The sequence below is a fragment of the Diadema antillarum genome, unplaced genomic scaffold (genome assembly GCF_040938485.1).
Source record: "Diadema antillarum isolate AM-2024a unplaced genomic scaffold, OU_Dant_1.0 seq00001324_RagTag, whole genome shotgun sequence".
NCBI lineage: Eukaryota > Metazoa > Echinodermata > Echinoidea > Diadematoida > Diadematidae > Diadema > Diadema antillarum.
This window is the reverse complement of record NW_027272095.1, coordinates 660,467-687,372: the sequence shown is the minus strand read 5'-3', so window position 1 is coordinate 687,372 and position 26,906 is coordinate 660,467. Positions and strand designations below refer to the sequence as shown.

The following is a 26,906-nucleotide window of genomic DNA, read 5'->3' as shown; positions in this document are numbered from 1 at the left end:
CTAGGCTGTTACATCCGCCACATCATCATACAATTCCTCGTCGAAGTTCTGGAGCGACAGGTACTCCTGGAAAGAGCAAAGTTAGCACACATGAGTGGAAATAATTTCATCTTATTGTCAAAAAAATATTTTTCGGTGTTCTATTAACCTTTGTCAAACAAATATTATGAACATATAAAAAAAAATCAAGAAATGATAAAGCGTTCAAAATGTTTAAGTCATGATAATGACATCATTATTTTATTACATAAATCCTTTCCGAAATAAGGTTCATTTAACACCATTTTATTGTGTTCAATAAATACCGTCCGTCATATCAACTTGTATAATTTCTACACCAGTTATTTCATTTTTTTTAAAATAATGTTTCCCATCATAAGATTAGAATTACAAAATGTGCAGGTGCAATATTGAAATGTTTGACAATATTTTTCCCAAGACAAATCACTGAAAAGACACAATAGCAGAATTATGCTGAAATCACGTGCATAACTATGTACAGGTGTTATTTGACACAGTTGTAAATGTTTGTCTGAATCTTACAAAGTATTCCTTTTGTTAGATGTTATAATGACGCCAGTATTCTTTGTCGTGTTCTCATGGGCTGATTTTAACTTCTTTTTCTTCCTGCCCTTTAATTCATTTTGTCCAAGGACAAGCTTAAGACATTTAATTGAACTGGAATTATTATGTTTTGTGTTTTAACAAGATATAGCTGCATTACTAGTGAAATAAATAGTTCGTCAACTGCTGAATTGACGCTTTACAAAATCATCATTGCATCCATGTCCCGTCAGCAAATTTTCAATTTCAATTTCCATTTCAATTTTGGTTTTACTAAAATCATCAAATACAATCCGAAAACTAACCTATTTTGTTTACTTCAAACTTTACAGTAGGGAGACATGAGGAGAAAATAAAAACAAACCAAGCACACACTTTACACAACAACTGATTCATATTGACAACCCCCACCCAATAGAAAAGAATACCAAAAATACCGACAAAACAACTAAATAATGCTTTGAACACGATGAGTAATACCTTTCACTCTGTTAGTGAAAGAAATAATATAAATGAAAACAGTATAATAGCTTACGTGATACAATTCCATTGTCAGTTCAAGCTTCTGCTGAATGCCGTCATAAGAGCATCTCTTTGCGGGCTCCATTTCCCAACAGCTGGTCATTATAGAGTATCTAGGACGGGAACAGAAGTTAACAACAAGAGGCTCCATAACTGATTGGTTTCCGCACTGATCTGTCCTTAGAGTCTAATCTCAAAAGTGTCGAATCTAGACAGACTCGGTACAGGACACCAGAAATCTATGAAAATTCTAGTCAACGAACACCAGGTAAAAACATACCAACTCACAAACGCACACACCTAACACCAAAACACGCACCTAAGTCAGGGCTCCACACTAACTTTTTTTTTTCTTGGTGGCCCGATATTGCCACCAAAATCATCAATTAAAAATTTTTTGGTGGCCCTAGAGAAAAATTTGGTGGACCGAAAAAAAAAGAAACCATTAAAAGTCCTGTATTTCTTTCCTTTTTTTAAGGAGTCAAATATTTAAGTTTTATCATAGTAAGAATTGCAAGCTGGACATATCTACTCATAAAATAAACCTCAACAAACTCGCAACACTTACTCTCAGGCACTCATTCAGTCCTTTTCAATCATTATTTAAACAAATTTAACTGCTCATTTCCGGCGCAAAAAGTTATGAATTTATCGACATTCTTTTCAAAAAAAAATTAGTGACCTAAGGCGGGCCACCACATTTGCCTTTTTTTGAAATTTGGTGGCCCGACTTTCATTTTTGGTGTCCCCGGGCTACCGGGCCACCGTTAGTGTCAAGCCCTGCCTATTGAAAGTACAAAAGCACACACGCTCAAAGACTCACACACAGACATGCAAACGGGCACACATACAAATAGACACACAAATTATATCGAATCCACTTGAAAACTGGGAGTGAAGGTAAATACTCACAATTCTTGACCACAGTGAGAAGGGCGTGGCATCTTGTAACCCATGGTAACCTGCTGCTTCACCATGTCCATCGTCATTTTGGGATATGGTCTCGCTCCTTGGAAAGAGGAAGAGAAGACAGCAGAGGAAAGGAAGATACACGACACGTGAATAATATGTACCAGTTTCTGTTTTCTATGTATTTAGTTGGTTTAGTTTGGGATAGTAATCTTTCATCGAATTGCGCTGGCTCGTTCACACACATTGTACCTTACGTGTCTCAAGGGCATACACAGTAATTTGATAATGTCAAGGACTTTGGAACAAAGTAAACAATATGTGTGTTTATTCATAATATCGTGTTTGTTATACACATCATACATATCTATGTGAATTACCAAAATTACATATTGTCGTTTTCTTAGTGTAAATCTTAGTTTATGAATATTGTGGTATTAAACAGGTATATCTTAACCTATTCCCTATATTATGATATCATTTCGTCCTACCAAGAGTGACGATTTCCCAAAGAAGGATTCCATAAGACCAAACATCGCCCTCTAGCGACCAATCTTTATTCTGCATTCCTTCCGGTGACATCCAGCGCGTTGGTTTCTGCAAAAAATGATTGAAAAATATAAGCAAATAAAATACAAATTATTGGAATCTCTCATATATTATTGCAGTATCAAGAAACTTTACCACCTTCAGTCTTTCACTTTCACGTTATTAAATAAAGCAAAATCCAAATTATAGTGTGATGTCTTTGAGTCAAAATTTCTCGAACTTACTGGTATGTGATTCAAAAGAGAATGGAGAAGGCCTATTTCTGTATATTTTTTTTTCACACAAGCTTGCTTTTTGAGTGGACTGAGACATCCCAGGATTCATGTTGTGAATTTCATTGCTGGGGAAAATATCTTTTATAGGGATGTGTATATCATAAAGGCAGGGGCGGATCCCGGAATTCCATTAAGAGAGGGGCGCAAAAGTAATTCTGGTGGCACTCTCGGTTTTAATCAGCTAAGATTTTTTTTTTTAATATTTGTTTTATTTTTAAATTTCAAACACAATTTAAAGGGATAGTACAGTATTGGTGGAGATGAGAATTGGGCTTTAAACTTTTTGCGAGATAGCAAAAAAAAAAACACCACTTATGATATAGTACACAGGATACCATTTTAAAAGGGATTCAAAGTTCATTTGATGAAAATCGGGGTTGGAATGACTGAAACATCCAAAAACAAGAAAACAAAGCGATCGTGATAAAGTGTGGGTCCTTCACTTTATTAGAATCACTCTTTTTTGTTGTTGATATCTCAGCCATTTTAAAACCAAGTTTTATCAAATAAACGTTGAATTCCCCATAGAATTACATGCTCTTTCATATTTCATACAAGGTTTCTCATTATCTCACCAAAAAATGTTAGAAACCTGAAATTAGGTCTCGACCAAAACTGTACGATCCCTTTAAAAGGGAGGCGCCTAGTACGCCTCCCACCTGCTCCGCCACTGACAAATGTATGTATATAATCTTTCAGAAAAGAAAGACTATAATGTCCTTGTAACGTGGTATCTACTCATTTTTAGTCATGTTCAGTTGAGCAATAATTCTGCAAATCTTGGTAATACTTACTTTTCCAGCGGGTGACATGATTGACGTCATCCCGTAGTCAGAAATCTTACAAATCCTGTCTTCCTTCATCAGAATGTTGTGTGCACAGAGGTTTCCATGGACAATCTTAATGTGATAACAAGTTATGAATACTTTGATAAGAAATATATGAATCACAAGTTTCGGAGAAAGTAGAACGTCATTGACCTATCATTTTCGCAACGATGGCGGAAAGGACACACACACACACACACACACACACACACACACGCAATGGGCTAAAATTACAGGCGTTTTAATGCTCATCGTATCATAATCATATTACGGAAGAAAATGCGGGAGAACCTATAAGGAAGCATGTGTTTGTGGGGTTACAAATTCCAAAAAAGGAAGTCGCCGGTATATATTTGCATGTGTGTGTGTGTGTGTGTGTGTGTGTGTGTGTGTGTGTGTGTGTGCGTGTGTGTGTGTTTGTGTGTTTACGTGAGTGGGTGTGCTTAAAGGTCCTACAATATTTACCTTTGGGAGCAGTCATTGACAAATGTTCAAAATATCAAAATTGATGCATAATGTGTAAGTCTGATATTTCACAAAACACCCTATCACATGAATTTTTCGCAATAAAGCCTAAGATATTAGCAGAATAAGTGTTTTGGCAATAAACCGTAACTGTGGACGATCTTTAAAACTGAAATTCAAGAATACCTTGTAAGCTTGAATTCAAGAAAAAAAATATTTGAATCTTGTGAAAAAACTATAAAATGAAGAGTTATCGGACAGTAAAGACAAAGGTTAGATTGATGCATGGTTATATCATTATTAAACAGGAAAAGAAGATTTGTAATACAGGTCCAATCTTTTGGGCACGTCATGTCAGTGCATTGTGACTTCAATGAAGAATGAAGCCTAGATGCCAGTTGAAAAGAAAAGTACATTGCTCATCAAAATAATACATGGTGTCTCTCTCGTAAATTCATACTTACCCCCCCCCCCCCCCCCCCGGCCAAATACTGGTTAGTGGTAAGGTCAGAGTAAAGATTAGGGTTAGGATTAGGGTTAGGGTTAGGAGTTTGGGTTAGGGTTAGGGTTAGGGTTGGGTTCAGGATAAGGATTAGGATTAGGGCCAGGGGAAGGGTGCGGGGTACTTGCCTAGGGGGTAATTGCCCTAGACCCCCTATGTGTCATGTTTATTTTCTTTATTATGAAAGGCGTGGTGAGTTTGTGCGTATTGATTTTCATGGAAAGGGTCAATGAAACCGCCTCTCTTCCGCTAATAGCAAAATTGTTATGCATGTGGTCAAGCACGAATTGAATCAGGTAAACAAAAATCAGTTTTACTAAGCATTTTTGGTATTGGTGAGCAGCATGTTATTCTGAAGTTATTATTTCCTTTATGACAAAATGATAATAATAATAATGATAATGATATTATCAATAATAATAATAACGATGATAATAATAATAATAACGATGATAATAATAATAATAACAATAATAATAATAATAATAATAATTACAGTAGTAATAATAATAATCACAATATTTTCTGCTAATATAAGCTTTGTTTTTTCAGTAGCATTTTCCACTTGAAACTATTTTGTTTTATTATGCCATGCTATCATTGTGCTATGGTTCATTGTATATTTTCCCTAGATTGAATTGATTTTGTGTAATCAAATATTTAAATGCCATCATGTTAGTGTTTGCTTGAATTGAAATAGAATTGATTACAAAAATCAAACGACGTTTGCTCTTCATCGTTCTAATTCAATTTGACACGTAAATCACCAGGCCCATTAATTAATGTTGCCCTTGTTTGAAAAAAAAAAACACAAGAAGAGAGAGAGAGAGAGAGAGAGAGAGAGAGCTACTTTGTTCACTAGTCTCATGGCTGGGCGGACGGTATCTAATTACAAAGTGAAACTGTTTCCTCATGACACAGTTAAGAACGTACAAACAATTTTGGCGTCCGCATAAGATAAAAATGAAGAGTTTGTTTGTAAAAACCGATAAGTCCATTTTTGAAGATTTTGAAGTTTGGTTTCTGACATAAAGTACAAAATAATTCTTTTTAAATGATGTATTGGTCACTTCATATACAGGTACATTTTTGAAGTTATGGTCAAAAGAAGCAAACATTTTCTTATTATTCTCTTTATTTTTCTTGACCTATAATCGCAAATATCTCCATTTGGCAAATATGGACATATCGGTTTTTGCAAACAAACTCAAATGTACTTTCCATAGGTAATTACCTTGTTGGACTCAAGGAAGTCCATCCCTTTAGCTACCTGCCAGGCGAACGTAAGTAACTCAGTCTCATTAAATCGGGGTCTTAAAGGCTTGATGTTAGCGTAGGGAGATTTTGAAGTCTGGTTATTGAATTGAAGAAATGTCAGCAATGTCCCACCGGAAACAAATTCGTTTACCATAGTACCTGCATGATGGCAGATATTTTCTTCACAGGAATAAATGCATATCGTTCAGTGTTACAAGCATTTCAATATGTCATCATAATAAATAGTGGGGCTATATATATATATATATATATATATATATATATATATATATATATATCGAAATATGAAAGTTCTGCGTCGGTGTGTAAAGTAGATATCAAGTGTAAAAACAGTCGTATAAACACCGCAGGAGCCAACAAATTGGACTGACGTTTCGGTCAAAGACCTTTATCAAAGACCTAATATAAAGACTTTTATCTTTGATAAAGGTCTTTGACCGAAACATCAGTCCAATTTTTTGGCTTCTGCGGTGTTTATACGACTGTTTTCACACTTGATATATATATATATATATATATATATATATATATATATATATATATATATAATACATAATTATGTAATATGTATATATGAACATTGGTTATGATTTTTGCTTTCAACTGAACGGCACCAGATTCCAATATATCAAATGTAAAGCGACATTAAATTCATTTTAATTGCCTTTTAGAGATTAAAAAACAAAACAAAGAGGGGGGGGGCACACCATACTAGCATTGGAAGTCAAAATGACGCCAATGTCAAATATATATGGCTATGGAAGTGAAAGATAAGGCATATAATACCCTTCGTAGGTATTAATTCTGCTTCCCAAATGAAATAAAAAAAAATACACGGGTGTATCAAAAACCTAACCAACATTAACGGAGGAGTATTACAGAATTTCAGTTTATATTACATACACACCAACTTCACAATGAAATATCTAAATTCGTAATATAGTGATTAACCGTAGATTATGATAATAAAATAAAGATATCTTAATCAATAATATGATTGTTGGTGCTTGGAATGTGTTGTCAAACTTGCGTTTAACACTATGTCATGCACGAAATAGGAATATTATGAGGGGAAAGGGTAAAGTGGCCTTGTGTAGAGGGTCAAATTCTAGAGGTGACAAAACCTGCCTGTACACATCATTAGCAACAATTCATATCTATTATCATATTTCATGCCCACCTACTCACATATCCAAACACGAATGTATTTTATATTCAATCCAGATCAATTCGATTGAAATGGCAGTTTATTTCCATTGGCACATGTATATATATATATATATATATATATATATATATGAGACCGTGCATACGAAAATAAGTAAAGTCGCACTATTTGATTTTGTTTGAGGACTAAAGAAAGATGAAACAGGTCAATGAAATAAAGTTTTAATTTTCCATATATTCTGCAAGAACTATTCTAAGTTATTATTGACTTTTGTATCATAGAATGAAAGGGGAAGTCGATTTCCGCAGTTTTTCTAATACCTTTTGTTCATTTATCTAATCGTAAATATTTGATATACATATGAATACACACACACATATATGATTATATCTATAAATATGTATATACATAGTATGTATGTATATATATATATATATATATATATATATATATATATCATTGCTAGAGTGGTTTGATTAGGTATGTCTTGGAGGCTCCTTTTTCATTTCTTTAAATTCATTTGCACACGCTTCACACTCAATAACTTTCTTATAACTTTTGTACAAATAATAAATTACTAATTAACAAAATATGTGAATAGAACATGATCAATTTCAGCTTAATCTAATAATCTCTCCATTGTTGTGGCTACGGAAGCTTACAATTTTTTTTTTGTCCCATTCATCGTGCAGCTAGCACAGCTTGGTAAGGACTAAGCGCTTCAATAGATTGTGTACTTCAGAGCCTCTTTGGCCAGTTCATACTTTTCCAGAGTGTGTGCTTTCTTTCCAATATTCAGACAGGTTAGGAGACTCCATTTGAATTGAGTTATTCATCATTTCAAAGCTTAGAATCGGCTCTTTCAGAATCAGTCCTTACCTAAAAATTCAGGCCTGGCTACTTTTTGCTTGTTTGTGGTGCAGGGCCACGTTTTTGATAATCATATGCACAAGTTTTACTGCAATAATTGTATCTATTCCATGTTATCGATTACAATAAACAAACATTTTGTTCTTCCGCAATCAACTGAAGTGGTAACTTAAATCTCGAGATTTGTAACATAAACATTTAGGGCATCGAGTGCTCAACGATACATTAGTTTCCCATTAGGCAATTACTATGTATTTATCTCGACTCTTCCTGAGGAGTAGAGTAGTCTGCGAGTATAGAATAGGAAGGTACTTACACAAAATGTTTGCATCCACACATGTTCTAGTGTAGACATACAAAGCAATGCGTTGTAACAAGCTTAATCTTACAGGACAATGGAGGAATACAGTCGTACAAGTCAATGTCATTTTGCCATATGTGTCTTGTTATCTCGTTCCTTGTTTTGACTCCTTTTTTTGGGGGGGGGGGGGGGGGGGTGAGGGGTGCTGAAACATTCGGTGTACTCACGATAATCAGGACAGCATCCAAAACATCTCACAATGTTTGGATGGTTTGGAAGGTTACGTAGATGTGTCACCAAATGCAGAAGGTCTGGACTGTTTTCTGTGAGTGCACAACAAAGATGAAGAGAGGTAAATACCATGATGATTGCATTATGTTACCAAAATCTCCTCTGAAGACTAAGTCAATTAATGTCATCTCAAAGACAATCAGGAGAAATAATATCACATCAAAAAAAAAAAAGTAATCCAACTTAGGAGGGCAACTATGTCATGATTGTCAGCTATGGAGAGCACAATGTTGACTGTTAGGAAAAAAACAAACAAAACTCTTCCCTTTTCCATTGTAACCTAATTATGTTGACAAATGTCGTGCATGACTGAGCTTACGGACTTTAAAGTCCACAATGACAAATTGCACTTTTGTAAGTATTTGTGTTATTGTGAAGGAACAATGCATGTCTCACCGCATGGATGAGATCTGTCTATGAAAGTGGCCAAATTTTCAAAACCAGCCGCCGAGCCTGTACGAATGCAAATTTGTATTTAGCGTTTGTGTTTAGAGTTTCCCTAACATTTTATGGTTCATAACCTTGAACATGGCCACCTGTCCGATAACTTGGTCACTCCCATGGAGGCCAACCCACACGGTCCATTATTTTTTTCTCTGTTCATATTCAACACAAAGCTGGCAGCGACAGACCATGCCTTGACTATAAAGAGAGGAAAATGGATAAGGGTTAAGCCTTTATAGCAGTGACCAAGTTACCGAAACATGGCTATGTTGAAGGTTATGGTATGTAAAAAGGTTTAGCAGAATAAATTCTAAACACGAACCTGCAGTAGAAGTGCAGGCTGACCTAATGATTTGGCCACTTTCATTGACAGATCTCATCCATGCAGTAAGACATGCATTGTTTGTTCACAATACAACGCAATCCTGGAAAAGACGCAAAATGTCATGGTCGTCTTTAAAGTCCATGTGTCCAGTCATGCATGACATCCGTCAACATAATTTGGTATTATTGGAAAGAGGAAAAGTTGCCCTTTCCTTACAATTAACACTGCGCTCTCCATAGCTGACAGTTATAAAATAATAGCCCACCAAAGTTGGATTACTTTTTTTATACGCAATGTATAACAGCCGGTAAAGTAATAACCTGTGAACTGCCTCAGGGCTACCGAAGCCACGCCCTGTTTTGTGCGGAGTTCACCCTTCCACACGTCGCCAAAATTCCCCACGCCGATGGAACCAAGTCGGGAAAAGAACGCCAAGGTTTCGGTTCCAATAGCAGTGTTGATTTTTGTAAGTGGTTGGTACACAGCATCGTCTGCCAAAAGTTGAATACATTGATGTTTATAAATTATGTATACGGTATTGAATACACGGTATGTCTATTTTTGAAAAAAAAAAATCCTTTCTATTTTATCATCAGATTTCAATATAAGTAAATCACAACCAGCTGTACATACATTGTTTTATGATATAACATTATTATACTATAACAAAAACAATCAAAGGAAACTGAATACACTGAAACAGTTTTTTCTTTTTTAGAATATGATTTCTAGTGTATATGTGACCGTGCACCTCAAAACGAACATAAAGTCGCACACACTGATTTTGCGTGAGGACTGAAAATAAGTGAAATGGGTCAACCTAGCCGAACTTGACTTTTTCATATTCTCTGAAAGAGCGGGTCTTCTTTTACATTATGCTAAAATTTGGTATCATAAAACGGGCAGGAAAGTGTGTTTTTTAGCAGTTTATCTCGAACATTTTTGGTAGAATAGTGTGATTAGGTGTGTCTTTAGAATCCCTTTTTCATTTCTGAAAAACCTTGTCCACACTCTTCACTTTCAACTCTAATAACTTTCGAAAGGATAATGCTACTGCTTTGAAAGTTGGCATTAATTATGGACAGAATGTGTTAATGAGGCATGCTCAATTTCAATTTAACCTGATAATCCCTTCATTGTTGTTACTCTGGTGGTTTACTTCCTGTTTTTTGTCCCATTCATCGCACAGCCAGCACGGTTTGGTAAAGATTAAGCGCTTGAATAGACACTGTACTTCAGAGCCTCTTTTCTCAGTTCACACTCTTCCCGAGTTTGTGCTTTCTTTCCAATATCTAGATAGGTTAGGAGAGTCCATTTGATTTGAGTTATACATCATTTTAAAGCTTAAAGTCTGCCCTTTCAGAATATGGTCTTAACTAAAAGTTCATGTCTGGCGACTTTTTGTTTGTTTTGAGGTGCAGGGTCACATATTTTGATCACAAATGAAAAAAAAAACAACAACAGTCGTTTATGAGCATTACAAATTGTGCCTTAGTTTCATTTTGGCATCAAATTACCGAGAAAAAGAATCATAAGGTGTGAAAATGCAACAATCTACCTTTGATTCGGCTTTCAATCATCTCATAAGTGCTGTTTTCGTCGCTTCCTGGTATGACTGTTCTAAATTAAAAAAAGGAGAGCAGATTCAGTGAAATTCTAATTGGATTACTTTTAACTTTGACATCGTACTCTCTAAAAAAAATCGAGTGAAAATATTCACTCTTAAAAGAGTGAATACAAAAAAGAGTGAGTTTCGAGTGAAATTGGAGTGAATTTTGAGTGAAAATGCTCATTTTCACTCATTTTGGAGTGACGTCAGGGATCACTCCCAAATCTTCGAGTGATCCCTGACGTCACTCCAAAATGAGTGAAAATGAGCATTTTCGCTCAAAATTCACTCCAATTTCACTCGAAACTCACTCTTTTTTGTATTCACTCTTTTTAGAGTGAAAATTTTCACTCGATTTTTTTTAGAGAGTAATAGGTTATATAAATCTACAGAAAACGCATAAAGGTTACAAACACGCACAATTGGTGCACTGTCAGCAAAACATTTTTGGTCTATTCATGGGGAAACTGGAATAAATGCAAGACGAAATGAATTGATTGAGTTTTTTTCTTACCTTACGTTCTCTGCAGTGTTATTTGGCACTAAAAGAATAAGGAAAGAGGAGCAAGTGATATGTTTTGTAGGTTACATACGAAATAAATTCACCAGTTCAATTGGCTTTCGCCACTGTCAATTTCTATATGATTGCTATTACAATAATTTGATATATATGGTTAAATGTATTGAATGTTGGAGTGATTGCAGTGACTTATTTTCGTATTTACCATAGAGGCCCATTTGTGTGTATGCTTGTGTGTGTGTGTGTGTGTGTGTGTGTGTATGTATGTATGTATTTCCGCAGAATCAGGGGAAGTTTCAGATTGTCATTATACTACCTTATGTCAAATAATACTATTGTAATGACAAATTGTACGCTTTAAAGGGATGGTAAAGTATTGGTGGAGATGAGAATTCGGCTTTAACCTTTTGCGAGATACCAAGAAAACACTTATGATATAGTACAGAGCATACCATTTAAAGAGACATTCAGAGTTTATTTGATGAAAATCGGGTTTGGAATGACTGAAACTTCCAAAAACAAAGTAAAACAATAATGGCAATAAAGTGTGGGTCCCACATTATAATTTTTGGATATTTCGGCCATTTCAAAACAAATTTTCATCAAATAAACGTTGAATTCCTCATAGAATTGCATGCTCTTTCATATTTCATACAAGTTTTCTCATTATCTTACCAAAAGAAAATTTCAGAAACCTCAAATCAGGTCTCAACCATAATTATACGATCCCTTTAAGATCCCTTGTAACAAAAAATTCATACAAACCTTTGTGGAAGCCTTTGCAGAACTGCACACTAATTACTGTTATAGAAAGCGCCAGCAGTACACCCATGATTGACAGCGCGGCAACGTAACCAGTAGACACGGTAGAGGGATCTAGAATAGATTATTTTGTCAATTCAAAGTTTATTTCATCTTTCGACAAAGCATATATGTTTCACTTCCTTCGATAACAGAGAATAAGGTAAACAGAAAATTGTGTAATGAAAAGACTGTACAATAATTGAGGACCTTATAGTAATTACACATTGTGGTAAAAACGAAACAGAAGTGGTCAAAATGAAATGCATGTATAATTGTTTAAAGTGAAAAAAAATGGAGAAACCCACTAAAAAGATACAGCTTGTAGAATGTGGGCCCCTCTGAAAAAAAAAATCGATGAAAAAAAAATTGAAGCATCGTAGATTAAAAAAGAAAAGAAAAGAGGTAGAAGTCTGGATGGCCACTGAAAATTACCCGTTCCATACGGGAACCCGGTGGCCTGCGCATTAAGTCTATGGGCATTTCCCAATCCAGTATGGAAGGGGTTAACAGATAAATACACTTACTTTCATAGACGTGAACAAACATGAAACAAGACTAGACAACAAAACCACTACTGAAGAAAAGGCTGCACCGGACAAAAAGGGATGGACAAGACTAACAACGCGAACAAGCATGAAACAGGACTAGACAACAAAACAACTACTGAAGGAAAGGCTGTACGGAAACAAAACGGAATAGACAAGACTAACAAACAGTAGACAAAATAGCAAATAAAAACGCACTACGGAGACAGCGATCTTCGGCAGAAGCATGTCAGGAGAAACAGATGGTAGTTGTGGAGAAAAAAAGGTAATATTGTAACGCCTAAAAAAGACGACAAGGAAATAGAGGGACGCATGAACAGGAGTAAAGTTACATAGACGGAAATTCAACTCTTAGAAGAGTATTATAACGGCAAATTGGAAAAAAAACAAAAACAAATATGACCTAACACGTTGATTTCCGTCTAAAGGAAATGACAGCTGAAGTCTGCTTAAAATGGTACGGTAATTGTTAAGGTGAGGATTCAGGATTCCTGGATACCTAAAATAAACCAAAGGTTAAAGATCATGCAATTTTAACAGGAATTCAAAGTTTATTTGAGAGAAATCGGTTTTGAAATGACCAAGATATCCAAAAACAAAAACTAAAAAAAGGTGGGCACCACCTTTTCCTAGGATTTTTTTTTTATTTCTTTCTTTTTGGATATCTCATCCATTTCAATTGTAATCAAATGAATTTTAAACTCTTCTCATAATAAAGGACATGCTCTGTTATGCTTCATACACGCTTTCAAATTATATCACATGATAAAAAAAAAGTTTGAAACCTAAAGACACATCACAACCAAAACTGTACATCCCTTTCGATGTACCAAGTCGTGTCCAATGGCAGTTGAATCACCACCACAGAATAAACAGAGAACACGATTGCGTTTTTATACTATAGATATTTTTCTCATTTTCTTAGAAACTTAGTCATTGTAAGCCAAATTCCTTGTTGTCACAAAGACATTTAGATTGAAATCAGGGGAAAAAAGTGTTTGCTTAGTAAAATAAATATTTATTTGGTCCATACCATATCTTGAAAGATGCACCACAACGAAGGGAGTTGACTACTAGTATTGTGAGAAGAGAACTTCCTGACCTGATCACGTAAAGTGTGCATGGTTGTTTCAATAACATAATTATCTCTTCATTCGAGGTATGAACTTACTGTATTACGTGATGGTACTAAACTCTGAGAAACGGAATTTCCTTTTTCTTCAAGGGATTGTTTTACCTTCGGGAGCATTCCATCATTTGATGTATATGTGTAGCTCAATATATGTATATATATATATATATATATATATATATATATGACAGTGCATCACAAAACGAACAAAAAGTCGCACCCCTTGATTTCACGTGAGGACTAAAAAAAGGTGAAATGGGTAAACCGAGTCAATCTTGAGTTTTTCATATTTTCTGAAAGAGCTATCCTTCTTCTACATTATTCTTCAGTTTGGCATCAAAACTTGAATGGGAAAGTGTGTTTTCAGAAGTTTTTCTACAACCCATTTTTCGGGGGAAATAGAATGGTCAGGTTTGTCTTACCGTTCCCTTTTCATTTCTTGAAATCCTTTACACACTCTTCACTTTCAAGTCTAATAACTTTTGAAAGTACAAGTCTACTGCTTTGAAAGTTGGCAATAATCATGGGTAGAATGTGTTAATAAAACATGCTTAATTTCAGCCTAATCTAATACTCTCTTCATTGTAGTTGCTCCAGTGGTTCACATCCTGTGTTTTGTCTCTTTCACTGCACAGCTAGCACGGCTCGGTAAAGATTAAGCGCTTGAATAGACCCTGTACTTCAGAGCCTCTTTTCTCAGTTCACACTTTTCCAGAGTGTGCGCTTTCTTTCTAGAATTTAGATAGGTGAAGGGAGTTTGTTTGTTTGTTCATTTCCATCTAAGAAGACTTAGATTTCCTGATCCTGATCCTGATCATTTTTTTACCCTCCAAAATCCCGAAGAGTTGTCTTCAACCAAACTAAGTTGGAGAAAAACGCCTTCCATTCGTGACCACTTACCACCCTGCTACCAAATCTTTCGTGAAACAAGACAGGCAAGAATGGCCTACACTTGCTCTCGACCCCGAGTTTAGATAGGGAAACCTGTCGGATATCAACCTCTACACGCCCAGCGTCAGCTCCAAAATCTCAGAAAATTGCTTGTAAACACCAAACTCACAGCAGCTTTACCACCGAGTGGTAACACACCATGTGCTAAGCCTAGGTGCCAAATTTGCAAACACCTTATTACTGACACCAGGGTGAAAATATCCAACAATGTCACCCTCCGTCCACAGAGACTTACCTGCGATTCCAGTAATGTACTGTATTGTCTAATGTGTGCAAAATGCCCTCACGCTGTCTATATTGGTGAGACCAGCACCAAATTCCGGATGCGCTTTAATAATCACAAATCGTCCATCCTGAAAAATCGGAACGACCTTCCCGTTGCCAAACACTTCAACCTCCCCGCCCACTCACTGACGGATGTCAGAGTGTGCATTTTCGGGGGAGGTTACACATCAGCAGAGGAAAGAAAACTCGCCGAGTTACGAGTAATCGTAAAGAGTAAGAGCTTTCAAGGTGAAGGGTTGAACAGGGATTTATCCATTCTACACGGTTACTCATTCTTCCGTTAAAGAGAGGAATATGTCACGACGAGGATTATAAGATATTTTTTTTATATCTTTTTAAGTGATAACAGTTTCACTACCACTGTTGTTTAGAGAAATCAGTGGGTTATTCTGTCTGAGGTTATGATGAATTAAAGCGAATATTATGATTTCATGTCTCCATCTTAATAATCAATTTACTCTTACTTTGTATTATTTTCTATAGATGGATTCACACTGTCATCATATTACTCATTTGTATGATACAATCAATTTCACACTTGTATGTTCAAATCTGTTTAGATTTCAGTGAGTCACAGAACTGTGACTTTTGTAATTGATTATTTCATCTGTTTCTTAACAGGAATTATTATTTCATCTGTTTCTTAACAGGAATTATTATTTCATCTGTTTCTTAACAGGAATTATTATATCGACTTCTTCCTACCGATGATTATTGTATTCTGAGTCATTTAATTGTTTGAGCGCTCTTTAACCTATTTTTGTAACTTATGGTACGTTGATGATTACATATGTCGATATCATAACATGAAACAACTTAATTGCTGGAGCGCTCTTTAACTTATTTTTGTAACCTATGGTACGTTGATGAGTACATATGTCGATATCATAACTTGTGATAATACAAAGTAATTGAACACTATTGTTACGTAATAAACATGTCAATGTCCTCCTCATGCGTGGGGTGCCTTGACTACATTGCGTCTACATGGCAACATCATTGAAAAGGGAACACTCTCATAGCAACCAATTCTGTGTATATGAGTGCGCGCTCTTCATGTTCAATTTATGTTTTGGCATTGACATTCCGCGTCGAGACTCCTGAAGAAGGTGGATGGAAGCCACCGAAAATCTGAATTGCTCAATAAATTCATTCTTTCTTATATATTGGCGAAATATTGCATTACTTGTTTATTCTTCGTTACATTGGAGCCAATACGTGAATTCGCAACATGATATATATATATATATATATATATATATATATATATATATATATATTATATATATAATAATTTTGTGTTCGTTTTGTAATGCACGGTCATATATATATATATATATATATACATATATTATATATATGTATATATGTATATATGTATATATATATGTATAATATATATGTATATATATATATATATATATATATGACCGTGCATCACAAAACGAACACAAAATCGCAGCCTTTGTTTTTGCGTGTTAACCTCAAAAAGGTGAAACGGGTCAACCAAGTCAATCTTCAATTTGTCATACTTTCTGCAAGAACTTTTCTTCGTCTTAATTATTCTTAAGTTTGATGTCATAAAACGAATGGGAAAGTGTGTTTTCATCAGTTTTTCTATAACCCCTTTTTGTAGAGTAGTGCGATTAGTTACGTCTTTAAAGGTCTCTTTTCATTTCTTTAAAATCCTTTGAACACCCTTTACTTTAAAACTCTAATAGCTTTTGAATAGACAACGGTACCACCTTGAAAGTTGGCAGTTATCATGGACAAAATGTGTGAATTCAGTCGATCTGCTCATGATTCGGCTATGGGGGATGACAGCGTTACCAATTTTGTGATGTCATAAATAGAAGCGCATGTGCACACACCCTGGCATTACTACATACTGAATGAACATTGTCTGTATTTACGTCCACTTGTACCGAAATGTGTCACTATTCTTTCCTTGTTTATGTGTTTTATTCTCTTCCTTCTCCATCTCCCTCTTTTGTTCTTGTTTGTTTTTCCCACCTCACCCTTTTTTTTAATTTTGCGATACGTTGTATATCACTTCCACTCATCTGCAGGTACATTTCTTTTTTTTTTGAGGGGGGAACCTTGGTAAACGAGCTGCCCTTTTTCAAGGTTCCACGCAACATTACATCTAAACATGAATATAGTTCATTTTTTTTTTGTTATATATACAAAAAAGAAATTACTTCTCCCCACAAGGGGTTTGTGTTACATGTGAATGGTTTGTGTGAATAAATGGAAATTGAATTGAAAGACACTGATTTTGTGTGAGCCCTGAAAATAGGTGAAAAGGTCAACCTGGCCGAGCTTGACTTTTTCATATTTTCCGAAAGGGCAGGTCTTCTTCTACATTATGACAAAATTTGGGATCATAGAACGGGCAGGAAAGTGTGTTTTTAAGCAGTTTATCTCGAACATTTTTTTTAGAATAATGTGTGTCTTTAGAGTCCCCTTTCCATTGCTTGAAATCCTTAACACACTCTTCACTTTCAACTCTTATAACTTTTGACAGGATGATGCTACTGCTTGGCAAGTTGCCATTGTATGGACAGAATGTGTTAAAGGGGTCGTATAGTTTTGGTTGAGATCTAATTTTAGGTTTCTAAAATTTTTTGGTGAGAAAATCAGAAATCTCTTATGTAATATGAAAGAGCATGTAATTCTATGACGAATTCAACGTTTATTTGATGAAAATTGGTTTTGAAATGGCTGAGATATCAAAAAAGAGCGATTCTACTAAAGTGTGGGACCCACACTTTATCACGATCGCTTTGTTTTACTTTGTTTTTGGATGTTTCAGTCATTCCAAACCCGAATTTTATCAAATAAACTTTGTATTCCTCTTAAAATGGTATGCTCTGTACTATATAATAAGAGTTTTCTTGGTATCTTGCAAAAAGTAAAAAGCCCACTTCTCAACTCCACCAATACTGTACTATCCCTTTAAAAAGGCATGCTCAATTTCAGTTTAATCTGATAATCACTTCACTGTTGTTACTCCAGTGGTTCACATCGTGTTTTTTTTTGTCCCATTCATCCCACAGCCAGCACGGCTTGGTTAAGATTAAGCTCTAGAATAGACACTGTACTTTAGAGCCTCTTTTCTCAGTTCACACTTTTCCTGAGTGTGTGCATTCTTTCCAATATTTAGATAGGTTAGGAGAGTTCATTTGATTTGAGTTGGACATCATTTTAAAGCGTAAAGTCTGCTCTTTTAGAACATGCTCTTAACTACAATTCCATGTCTGGCGACTGTTTGTTCATTTTGTGATACAGGGTCACATATGAAGATTTTGCTTGCAAAAACCGATAAGTTCATTTTAGAAGATTTTGAAGTACGGTCTCTGTCATAAAGTACAAAATAATACCTTTTACAGGTACACTTTTTAAAGTTATGATCAGAAGAAGCAAAAATGTTCTTATCATTCTCGTTATTTTTCTTGACCTTTTAATGCAAATATAATGGACTTGTCGGTTTTTGTGAACAAACTCTTCATTTATATATATAAATATATATATATATATATATATATATATATATATATATATATACAAATCTGTATATACAAAATAGCATACATACTTATAATACAGGCCGGCAGTGCACGACAAAAGTTATAGTGCACGCAAAATATAACGATTGCAAACGATAACCCACTATCGATTTGATATCGGTTTTTGCTCCCTCATTTTAATCATCGAGTACTTGAATCCCGCACCTTATCAACGCGATTGCGCCCCAACCGCGATATGTTTTGCTCGATATTATCGTTATTCTCAATTCTCGCAGGCTGGCTATGCCAGCAACTTATCTGTGTGATGGGACTTGACTTTCAGCGGTAGATTTAAACATGGAAGCTGAAATGAACAGGTTCGCTACTTTTAGAGAGACTGATCTATATAAACATAAGGACACAAAGGATGCCATCAAATACGCCCTACGAATTTTGGACTCCTACTGTTCTGAAAAAGGAATCAATCCGACGGATATTAGGCCTACTGAGCAAGTCAACCCAAGATTTGTCCCGCTTTCTCCGTACATTCTACGTTGAAGTGCGCCGTGGAAATGGGCAGCGTGTGCTGTGTACAGTATACGCTAAGCGCTCTTTGATCACGCTACGCTATGAACTTTACTACGACATTCACAACACACTCTCGGAATCCGCATGTGCAGCAATGGGGCCTGGCACGAGCCTTGTGTTTAAATCCAGTAGATCCCTAATCCTACAAAACATCATCTAGTCCTGGTCCTGGACCCACAGTGCAGTAAGTAGGGCGTCTAACGTGTTACTGTTAGTTGACCTATTGTAGGGTCAAGTGTTAACTAGCTCTGTTTGCTCGTAAGTGACGTACAGTACAGTGTACGTAGATCTAGTATAAAAACGTTAGGCCAGGACCCCTAGGGCCCTAGGCCTAACCTATCGTAGGGCCTAGAAAACGTTAGATATAACCACGTAGACCCTAGACTCTATAGTTGAATTTGGATCTTCAGGATTTTGTCTACACAGGTTCAAAGAAACTGGTATTATTGCTTGTGTAGACACGTGCAACTGTTAGAAATGATCTAGGCTTATCTTGCCTGGGTATGTATGCTATTTTATATATCACATAGTGCATGACATCTTATTGCACTATAACAAGTACCAAGCACCTCCAAATTCTGAATTTGCCCTCAGGCAATTATATTCAATTCGGCCTGCGGCCTCATTGAATATAACTCGCCTTCGGGGCAAATTCAGAATTTGTCGGTGCTTATATTGTTATAGTGCATTCAGCCTCATGCACTATATATATAATATATATATATATATATATATATATATATATATACATATATATATGAACGTGTAACTGTACTAAAAGCAACATAAAGGCCGCAATATTGGGCAAGCCTCTAATTGGTATTTACCTAATCTGCGATTGAAATAATGACTTCAAATCAGACTTCTCTACGTTCACGTCTGATATAGAGCGTCATATAAAAATCAGTTGTGTTTCCGGTAACTCGCTTGTAAAATGTAATCTATACACGTACCATCTTCTGGCATTTTACATTAGCATGATTGAAATATGATATATATATCATTTGAACACAAATTAACAATTGAATGAACATGAAATGAAAGAAATAGACAATCACAAAGCAAGTATTGTATCATTGTAGAATTATCGTATCGCTTGCTCTAAAAAAAAATGTATACGTCTGAAAAGTTTGGTACGATTTTCTTATTGCATGGTGTTATTACAAGTAATATCCACAATTCAGTTAAATCGAGGATATTTTTTTCGCAGCCATTATGGTTCAATTACCAAATTTTAATTCATGGTGAGCCTATTATTTCTAGAAATTTGTTTGAATCAAATATGATTTACATAGGAAATATTATGAAACCAGATGGTTCCTTTATGAATTATGACCAAATAATACACAGAAATTTAATCCAGGGTTATTTTTAATTTTTTTTCTATAGTATATACAACTCCTCGATAATTCACCATAAAACAAATTATAAATTGTCAAAATGTTGTCTCACTTTTGAATTCTTGTGATCTTCTGCTGAACAAGTTTCTAAAAGCCAAAAAAGTTTCAAAAGTCTGTTACCAATATTTTGTAAAAAAAAAGAAAGAAATAAAACCACACTCCGAGAGACAGACCATCGAGTAAAATGAGAAACTGACTTATTGTTCGACTAACAAGATTCTTTGCTATGGAAGTCTCGTTTTTCTTTAATCTAAAGATCATCGATAGAGAATAGAATTCGGAGTTTTCAATTTAAATTCGTAAAAAGGAAAAAAAAATCACTTCTCAACATTATTTGATTATGTAAAATAGGTATAAGTGATTCTTCCATTCCTAATTTTTGTGAATCTCATCCACAAATGTACTACATGTATTTATTATTATGCATGTATTTGGTATATAAAGCGGCGTGTTAAAATAAAGTTGAAAAAAAAATAAAAGATCCTATTTCACATCCACTACAAATACAGAGACACGTGGCAAACAATATTAACAACGACAATCCTACCTGCTGGTGATTTTGAAGACACTGTGATCGAGGTTTCCTCTCTGACGTGCTTCATGCCTGTACAATACACACACAAACACACACATTAATCCCTACGCAAACCTAAACGACAACGGATATTCTACTCTTACCCTCATATTGAAAAGAAGCCCAAAAAAATTAAATTCTGTGATATTTTCTGTCCGAATACTCTACCAAAATGCCAATATCACATGTTTCACGTTTGTGTGTTTGTTTGCTTGTTTGCTTGTTCATTTCCATCTGAGAGATGGCTGGATAGCCCATATTCAGCTTCGTTAAGCTGGTCTTCCAGGGGGTGCAGTTGTATGTGAGGTGGGACCACTTCACTAGGTTAAACACCCTTCTCTTTGCGATGAATGAATGAAGCGGGATCTTTTATGTGCATGAGTTGTTACTCTCTCATACACGGGACCTACATTTTATGTCCTATCTGAGGGACAGAGTGTTTTGCCTCTTGCTAGAGGGGACGGTATGCTTACACACAACATTGCTCAGTCCAGACTCGGGTTCGAACCCGGACAGCGTGATGGTGAGGCAGACGCGCTACCGACTGAGCCAACTCACCGCCCTTTGCTTAAAGCCCCAGTCACACAACACTCCACGTTTAAATCACGTACAAAAAGTTATGAAAATCTGATGGACGCGGTCGTAAGTGGTAATTCTTTGGTCAATTTTGGCTTGGTCGTGCTTTGTACGGGGTATTGCCGTTGGAGGCTGTTCCACTGCTGAAGCACTGCCTAAGCACGGCTAACCACGTCCAGCCACATGTATGTACGCGGAAAAAAATCATTTTTGTCAGTGATAAGCGGCTAAACACACGCTATTTCCCGTGATACCAACGCGTAACACGCGTAAGATGACCGTGGTGTGCCCATGACAGACCGCTAAACTTTCGCGTCTTACCAACGTCTTACCGCGTCTCCCCAAATCTAAATCACTGCCGGAACACGGATTATCACGTGTGTTTCACGTGCGTTGCACGTCTTTATCACGTGTGCCGCCCGTGGTTGTCCGCGGAATAACATTTTGAGCAGTTCAAAACTTTTTACCGCGTCCGACGCCGTTCCGATTTTTTCCCGCGTCCTGCCACGTCTATAAATCGACCGTAGCTCGTCTTAAACTCGAGATCAACGCGAACAACATCGTCTGCTTCACGGGGGACCACTTTTGGACGTGTTTTGGCCGTGATTAAGCCGTAAAGCGCTGTGTGACCGGGCTTTTGAATTACGTTCTTGTCCAACGAAAAATTAGTCTTTTTTTCTGCTATCTTATCCATTTAATATTATGTGTTGTGCGTTCTAACTATTTACACTTCTTAAAATTGTCAACGATGCTTGTGTTTTCAGTTCTAATGATGGATGCAACGTACTCACAGCATGGAACAAATGTTCTCGTAGCTGTGGTGTTTCCAAGATAGTTTCCACCAACACAGAGATACTCCGTCTCAAAATCGGGCTTCGCCCTGGTGTAGGTAGAATTTGATGAGACTGGAAAAGGGTTGTCCGTGACGTTTTCATAAATGTAGTACGCAGTGACAAATGGGTTTGGTTTGTCAGCTGACGTAATGGCGCAGGTCACAGTGAGCATAGAGTTATTTGTGTCGTCACAGAAGCCAACTGTGATAGTATCGGCATCAGGTGGGTCTGCAAGGCAATAGGAATTTTCCTTTGAATTATCTTTACAGATTCAGTTTACAATGTATTCCCCCACATATTACATAAAATATTTTCATTTTTCTTTTGATTATGTAAATACTGTTTTGTACATTTTTAATGTCGCTTATTTTCTGCTCACGTGGGAAAAGCGAATGCACATGATGAATAATAAGACACGGTAATGAGCATCTGAAGTTAGTCAGTTAAGAAATCAGTTTAAAAAAAAAGTAATTAGAAGATCCTAGAAAATCAAAGCAGGAATTGAACTTAGATTAATCTTTTTGAATTGTTTATCTTCATTGGAAATGACTTCTCGCTGTCAGTGTTAATCGCAACTGCAAATTGCATTGCACAAAGATTGGGGAGGGGGTTGCAAATATTACAATGGATCGGTAGCTAAGGTATCTAACATATACATTTTCCTTAAGTAAGAAGTGAAAGCAAGACAAAATGAAAGAAAAAAAACATAGATAAGAAATACATATTACAATATGTATACATACATATATATATATATATATATATATATATATATTCATATCACATTTTTACTTACAGTGCACATTGAGAGAAGCGATGCTGTCTTGCCGATTAAGCCTGGTCAATTGATGTCCAGTGGTCTCACATCGTAGAGATTGCCTGTTATTTCCCTTTCTTGGAACGAAGGTAAACGTACTCCTTGTATCAGTCAAATTTGAATTGCCAGTGTTTGGAGCATTTGTTGTTACTATCCCACCGGTCTGTTGTACGTCTCCAAGATACCAGTTGATGTCTACCGCTGGTCGGCTTCCTACTGCTTTGCAATCTGCCTCGTATGATTCTCCAGCGATCAGAGTAGAATTCAACGTAAATGATAAAGTTGGTCCCACTGTAGATTTGAAAGACAAACACACACACAGATGTTAATTCAGAAGCAATCACAAGGAGACGCACACGAACACATACACACACACACACACACACACACGCACACACACACACACACACACACACACACATAAGGCCTGATAAGCAATAACCAGAAAAGAAATAGTGTCTGCTTTGTCGTTATTTAAGAGTCTATGCTCAGCGGTACCTTTTTTGCTCTTTATGCCTCGTAAAACACACTTCAATGTGACGTAACTTGAATAATGCCATTGTTTCAGAAGGCAATAATGACAATAAACAAAACTTTATTGTAAAAGAAAATACCTTGAAATATTATCAAGGTAACTGCAGGTAAGAGTGTATGAAGAGTTTGTTTGCAAAAAAACCGATAAGTCCATATTTGCCAAATGGAGATAAAGCTGTATTTGCGTTTAAAGGTCAAGAAAAATAAAAAAAATAATTAGAAAATTTTTGCTTCTTTTGACCATAACTTCAAGAATGTACATTTATATGTAGTGACAGATGTATCAATTAAAAGGTATTATTTGTGACCCTGCACCTCAAAACAAACAAAAAGTCGCCAGACAAGAATTTTTAGTTAAGACCATATTCTACAAGAGCAGACTTTAAGCTTTAAAATGATGTATAACTCAAATGAAATGGACTCTCCTAACCTATCTAAATATTGGAAAGAAAGCACAAACTCAGGAAAAGTGTGAACTGAGAAAAGAGGCTCTGAAGTACTGTGTCTATTCAAGCGCTTAATCTTTACCAAACCGTGCCGGTTGTGCGATGAATGGGACAAAAAACAGGAAGTAAACCACCAGAGTAACAACAATGAAGAGATTATCAGATTAAACTGAAATTAGGCATGCCTCACTAACACATTCTGTCCATAATTGATGCCAACTTTCAAAGCAGTAGCACTATCTTTTCAAAAGTTATTAGAGTTGAAAGTGAAGAGTGTGGACAAGGTTTTTCAGAAATGAAAAAGGGATTCTAAAGACACACCTAATCACACTATTCTACCAAAAATGTTCGAGATAAACTGCTAAAAAAACACACTTTCCTGCCCGTTTTATGATACCAAATTGTAGCATAATGTAAAAGAAGACCCGCTCTTTTGGAAAATATGAAAAAGTCAAATTCGGCTAGGTTGACCCATTTCACTTATTTTCAGTCCTCACGCAAAATCAGTGTGTGCGACTTTATGTTCGTTTTGAGGTGCACGGTCACATTTTGTACTTTATGACAGAGATCGTACTTCAAAATCTTCAAAAATGGACCTATCGGTTTTTGCAAACAAACTCTTCATATGTTCCTCATATTTCGATCTGAACCAGTTTTAGGGCCTCAATTCTAATTCTGCTCTACTTGCTTACGGTGCAGTAAAGACAAATACCGGTGTATTTGGGCTAGGAAAACACTGAAATGATATGCATCGTACATTTATCCTGAAATTATTACTCATTATGGACATGAGGATAAGGCAAATATGTTGTATATGTCTTGGAAGTATAGCTGATTAGGTTTTATGCTATTTGTCCAGCGCCTATAGGAACTTTGTGGAAAACATCATGGAAACAATTTGATTCATTTGGTTGTCCTACAGTTCAAGCTTTATGCAATGATACAGATATCATGTTATAGGAGTATTGCTTTGAAATTGATGACCATTGTACAATATACTACTGTTGACTACGTGTACTACAAATACAAAAAAAAACCAACAACAAACAAACAACGGAAGAACACACAAGGGGTGCAGAAAGACGCGCCATCCCATGCGGTATTTTCATCGAATGCTTCCTTTATTGATTGACAGTCTCTCTCTGTAGTCCATATGCTGCTCTCGATTTCCTTTCTCCGTTTGTTTAATATAATATTGACGTTTCTGTTAATTTGTGCCTTATTTGCTTTGCTTTCTTTCCTCCTCTTTTGCTTTTTCTTTTTTTTCCTAGGATTTCTCAAGACATCTCAAGACATCAGGTAATAGCCCTACTTGTAGGCATGTAGGTACTGTTTAACATTGGGAGTTCGAAAAAATCACATTTGATGCATATGTGTAGGACAGTTGTATCACAAAACATCCTACCATGTTAATGTTTTACAGTAAAGTTTGAGATATAAGGAAATATCACTATTTTTCTCAATAAACCATAACTGTAGACGGTCTAGTCTAGAAGCATTTCGTTATAACTACTTTTCACATTTAGTACATTTATCAATACCTAACTTTAATCACACTGATTGACATTTTTACATTGGTTGTTTTTATCCCTAACTCACATTTTTGAACTATTTTGAAGCACTAAAGCTTTGTTTTTGTTTCACCTGCAAATGGTAAATTACGCATTCAATATAGAAATCTTCCCTGCAGCACCTGTGCACCGCGCTGGAAAAACGAGTAATTATTGCGTAATGTGTTTGCATCCAAGTGTAATGTCATGTTTAGATGTTATTCATCATGTCTTGTTCGTGATGAACTCATTTCAGTTTCAACAGTAACACCAATACATATTTAATCAAATAATATGAAGAGTTTGTTCGCAAAAACCGATTAGTCCATATTTGCCAAATGGAGATATTTGCGATTAAAGGTCAAGAAAAATAAAGAGAATAAAAAGAAAATTTGTGCTTCTTTTGACCATAACTTCAAAAATGTACCTTTATATGTAGTGACCAATATATCATTTAAAAGGTATTATTTTGTACTTTATGACAGAGACCGTACTTCAAAATCTTCAATAATGGGCTTATCGGTTTGTGTGAACAAGCTCTTCATATTGCGTATGAAATGGAACATGAAGTCTTAAAGGGCAATGATAGATCAGGTACTGTTGGTCCTTCTTGTAGTGAAGTCTATTGCTATCTAACAACAAACTTACCCTCAACAGTAACTTGTGCTGCTGGTGCAGGATTCGCGAATATTGAAGCATGACAAAAATAACTCCCTTCCGCTGCGATCTGTGTATTGGTAATTATAAGTATAGCTGAAGTGGCATTCTGCGATCCCCTGTAGTCAAGATGTGAGAGACTAGATGCATCTTTGATAACTGTGTTATAACTCCAGAAGAAATATGGTGTTGTCCCTCCTGTCAATGTACATCTCAAGACTGTCTCAGTTCCACGTTCCACTGCTACTGATGATGGACCATTCAGCGTCTGACCGTGTGCTACCAT

The 26,906-nt window shown here is 35.9% G+C and overlaps 1 protein-coding gene across 1 annotated transcript; it reads right to left on the bottom strand.

Annotated features, from left to right (window-relative positions):
- LOC139708294 (tyrosine-protein kinase SRK3-like) lies at positions 1-26,906 on the bottom strand. Its single transcript, XM_071620259.1, has 10 exons — positions 26,831-26,906; positions 22,575-22,844; positions 9,611-9,781; positions 8,489-8,553; positions 5,848-5,964; positions 3,614-3,718; positions 2,487-2,592; positions 1,999-2,095; positions 1,100-1,199; positions 1-66 (listed from the first exon to the last, which is right to left on the bottom strand). Exons 1-10 carry the CDS (start codon positions 26,904-26,906, stop codon positions 1-3), a joined length of 1,173 nt encoding a protein of 390 aa, XP_071476360.1.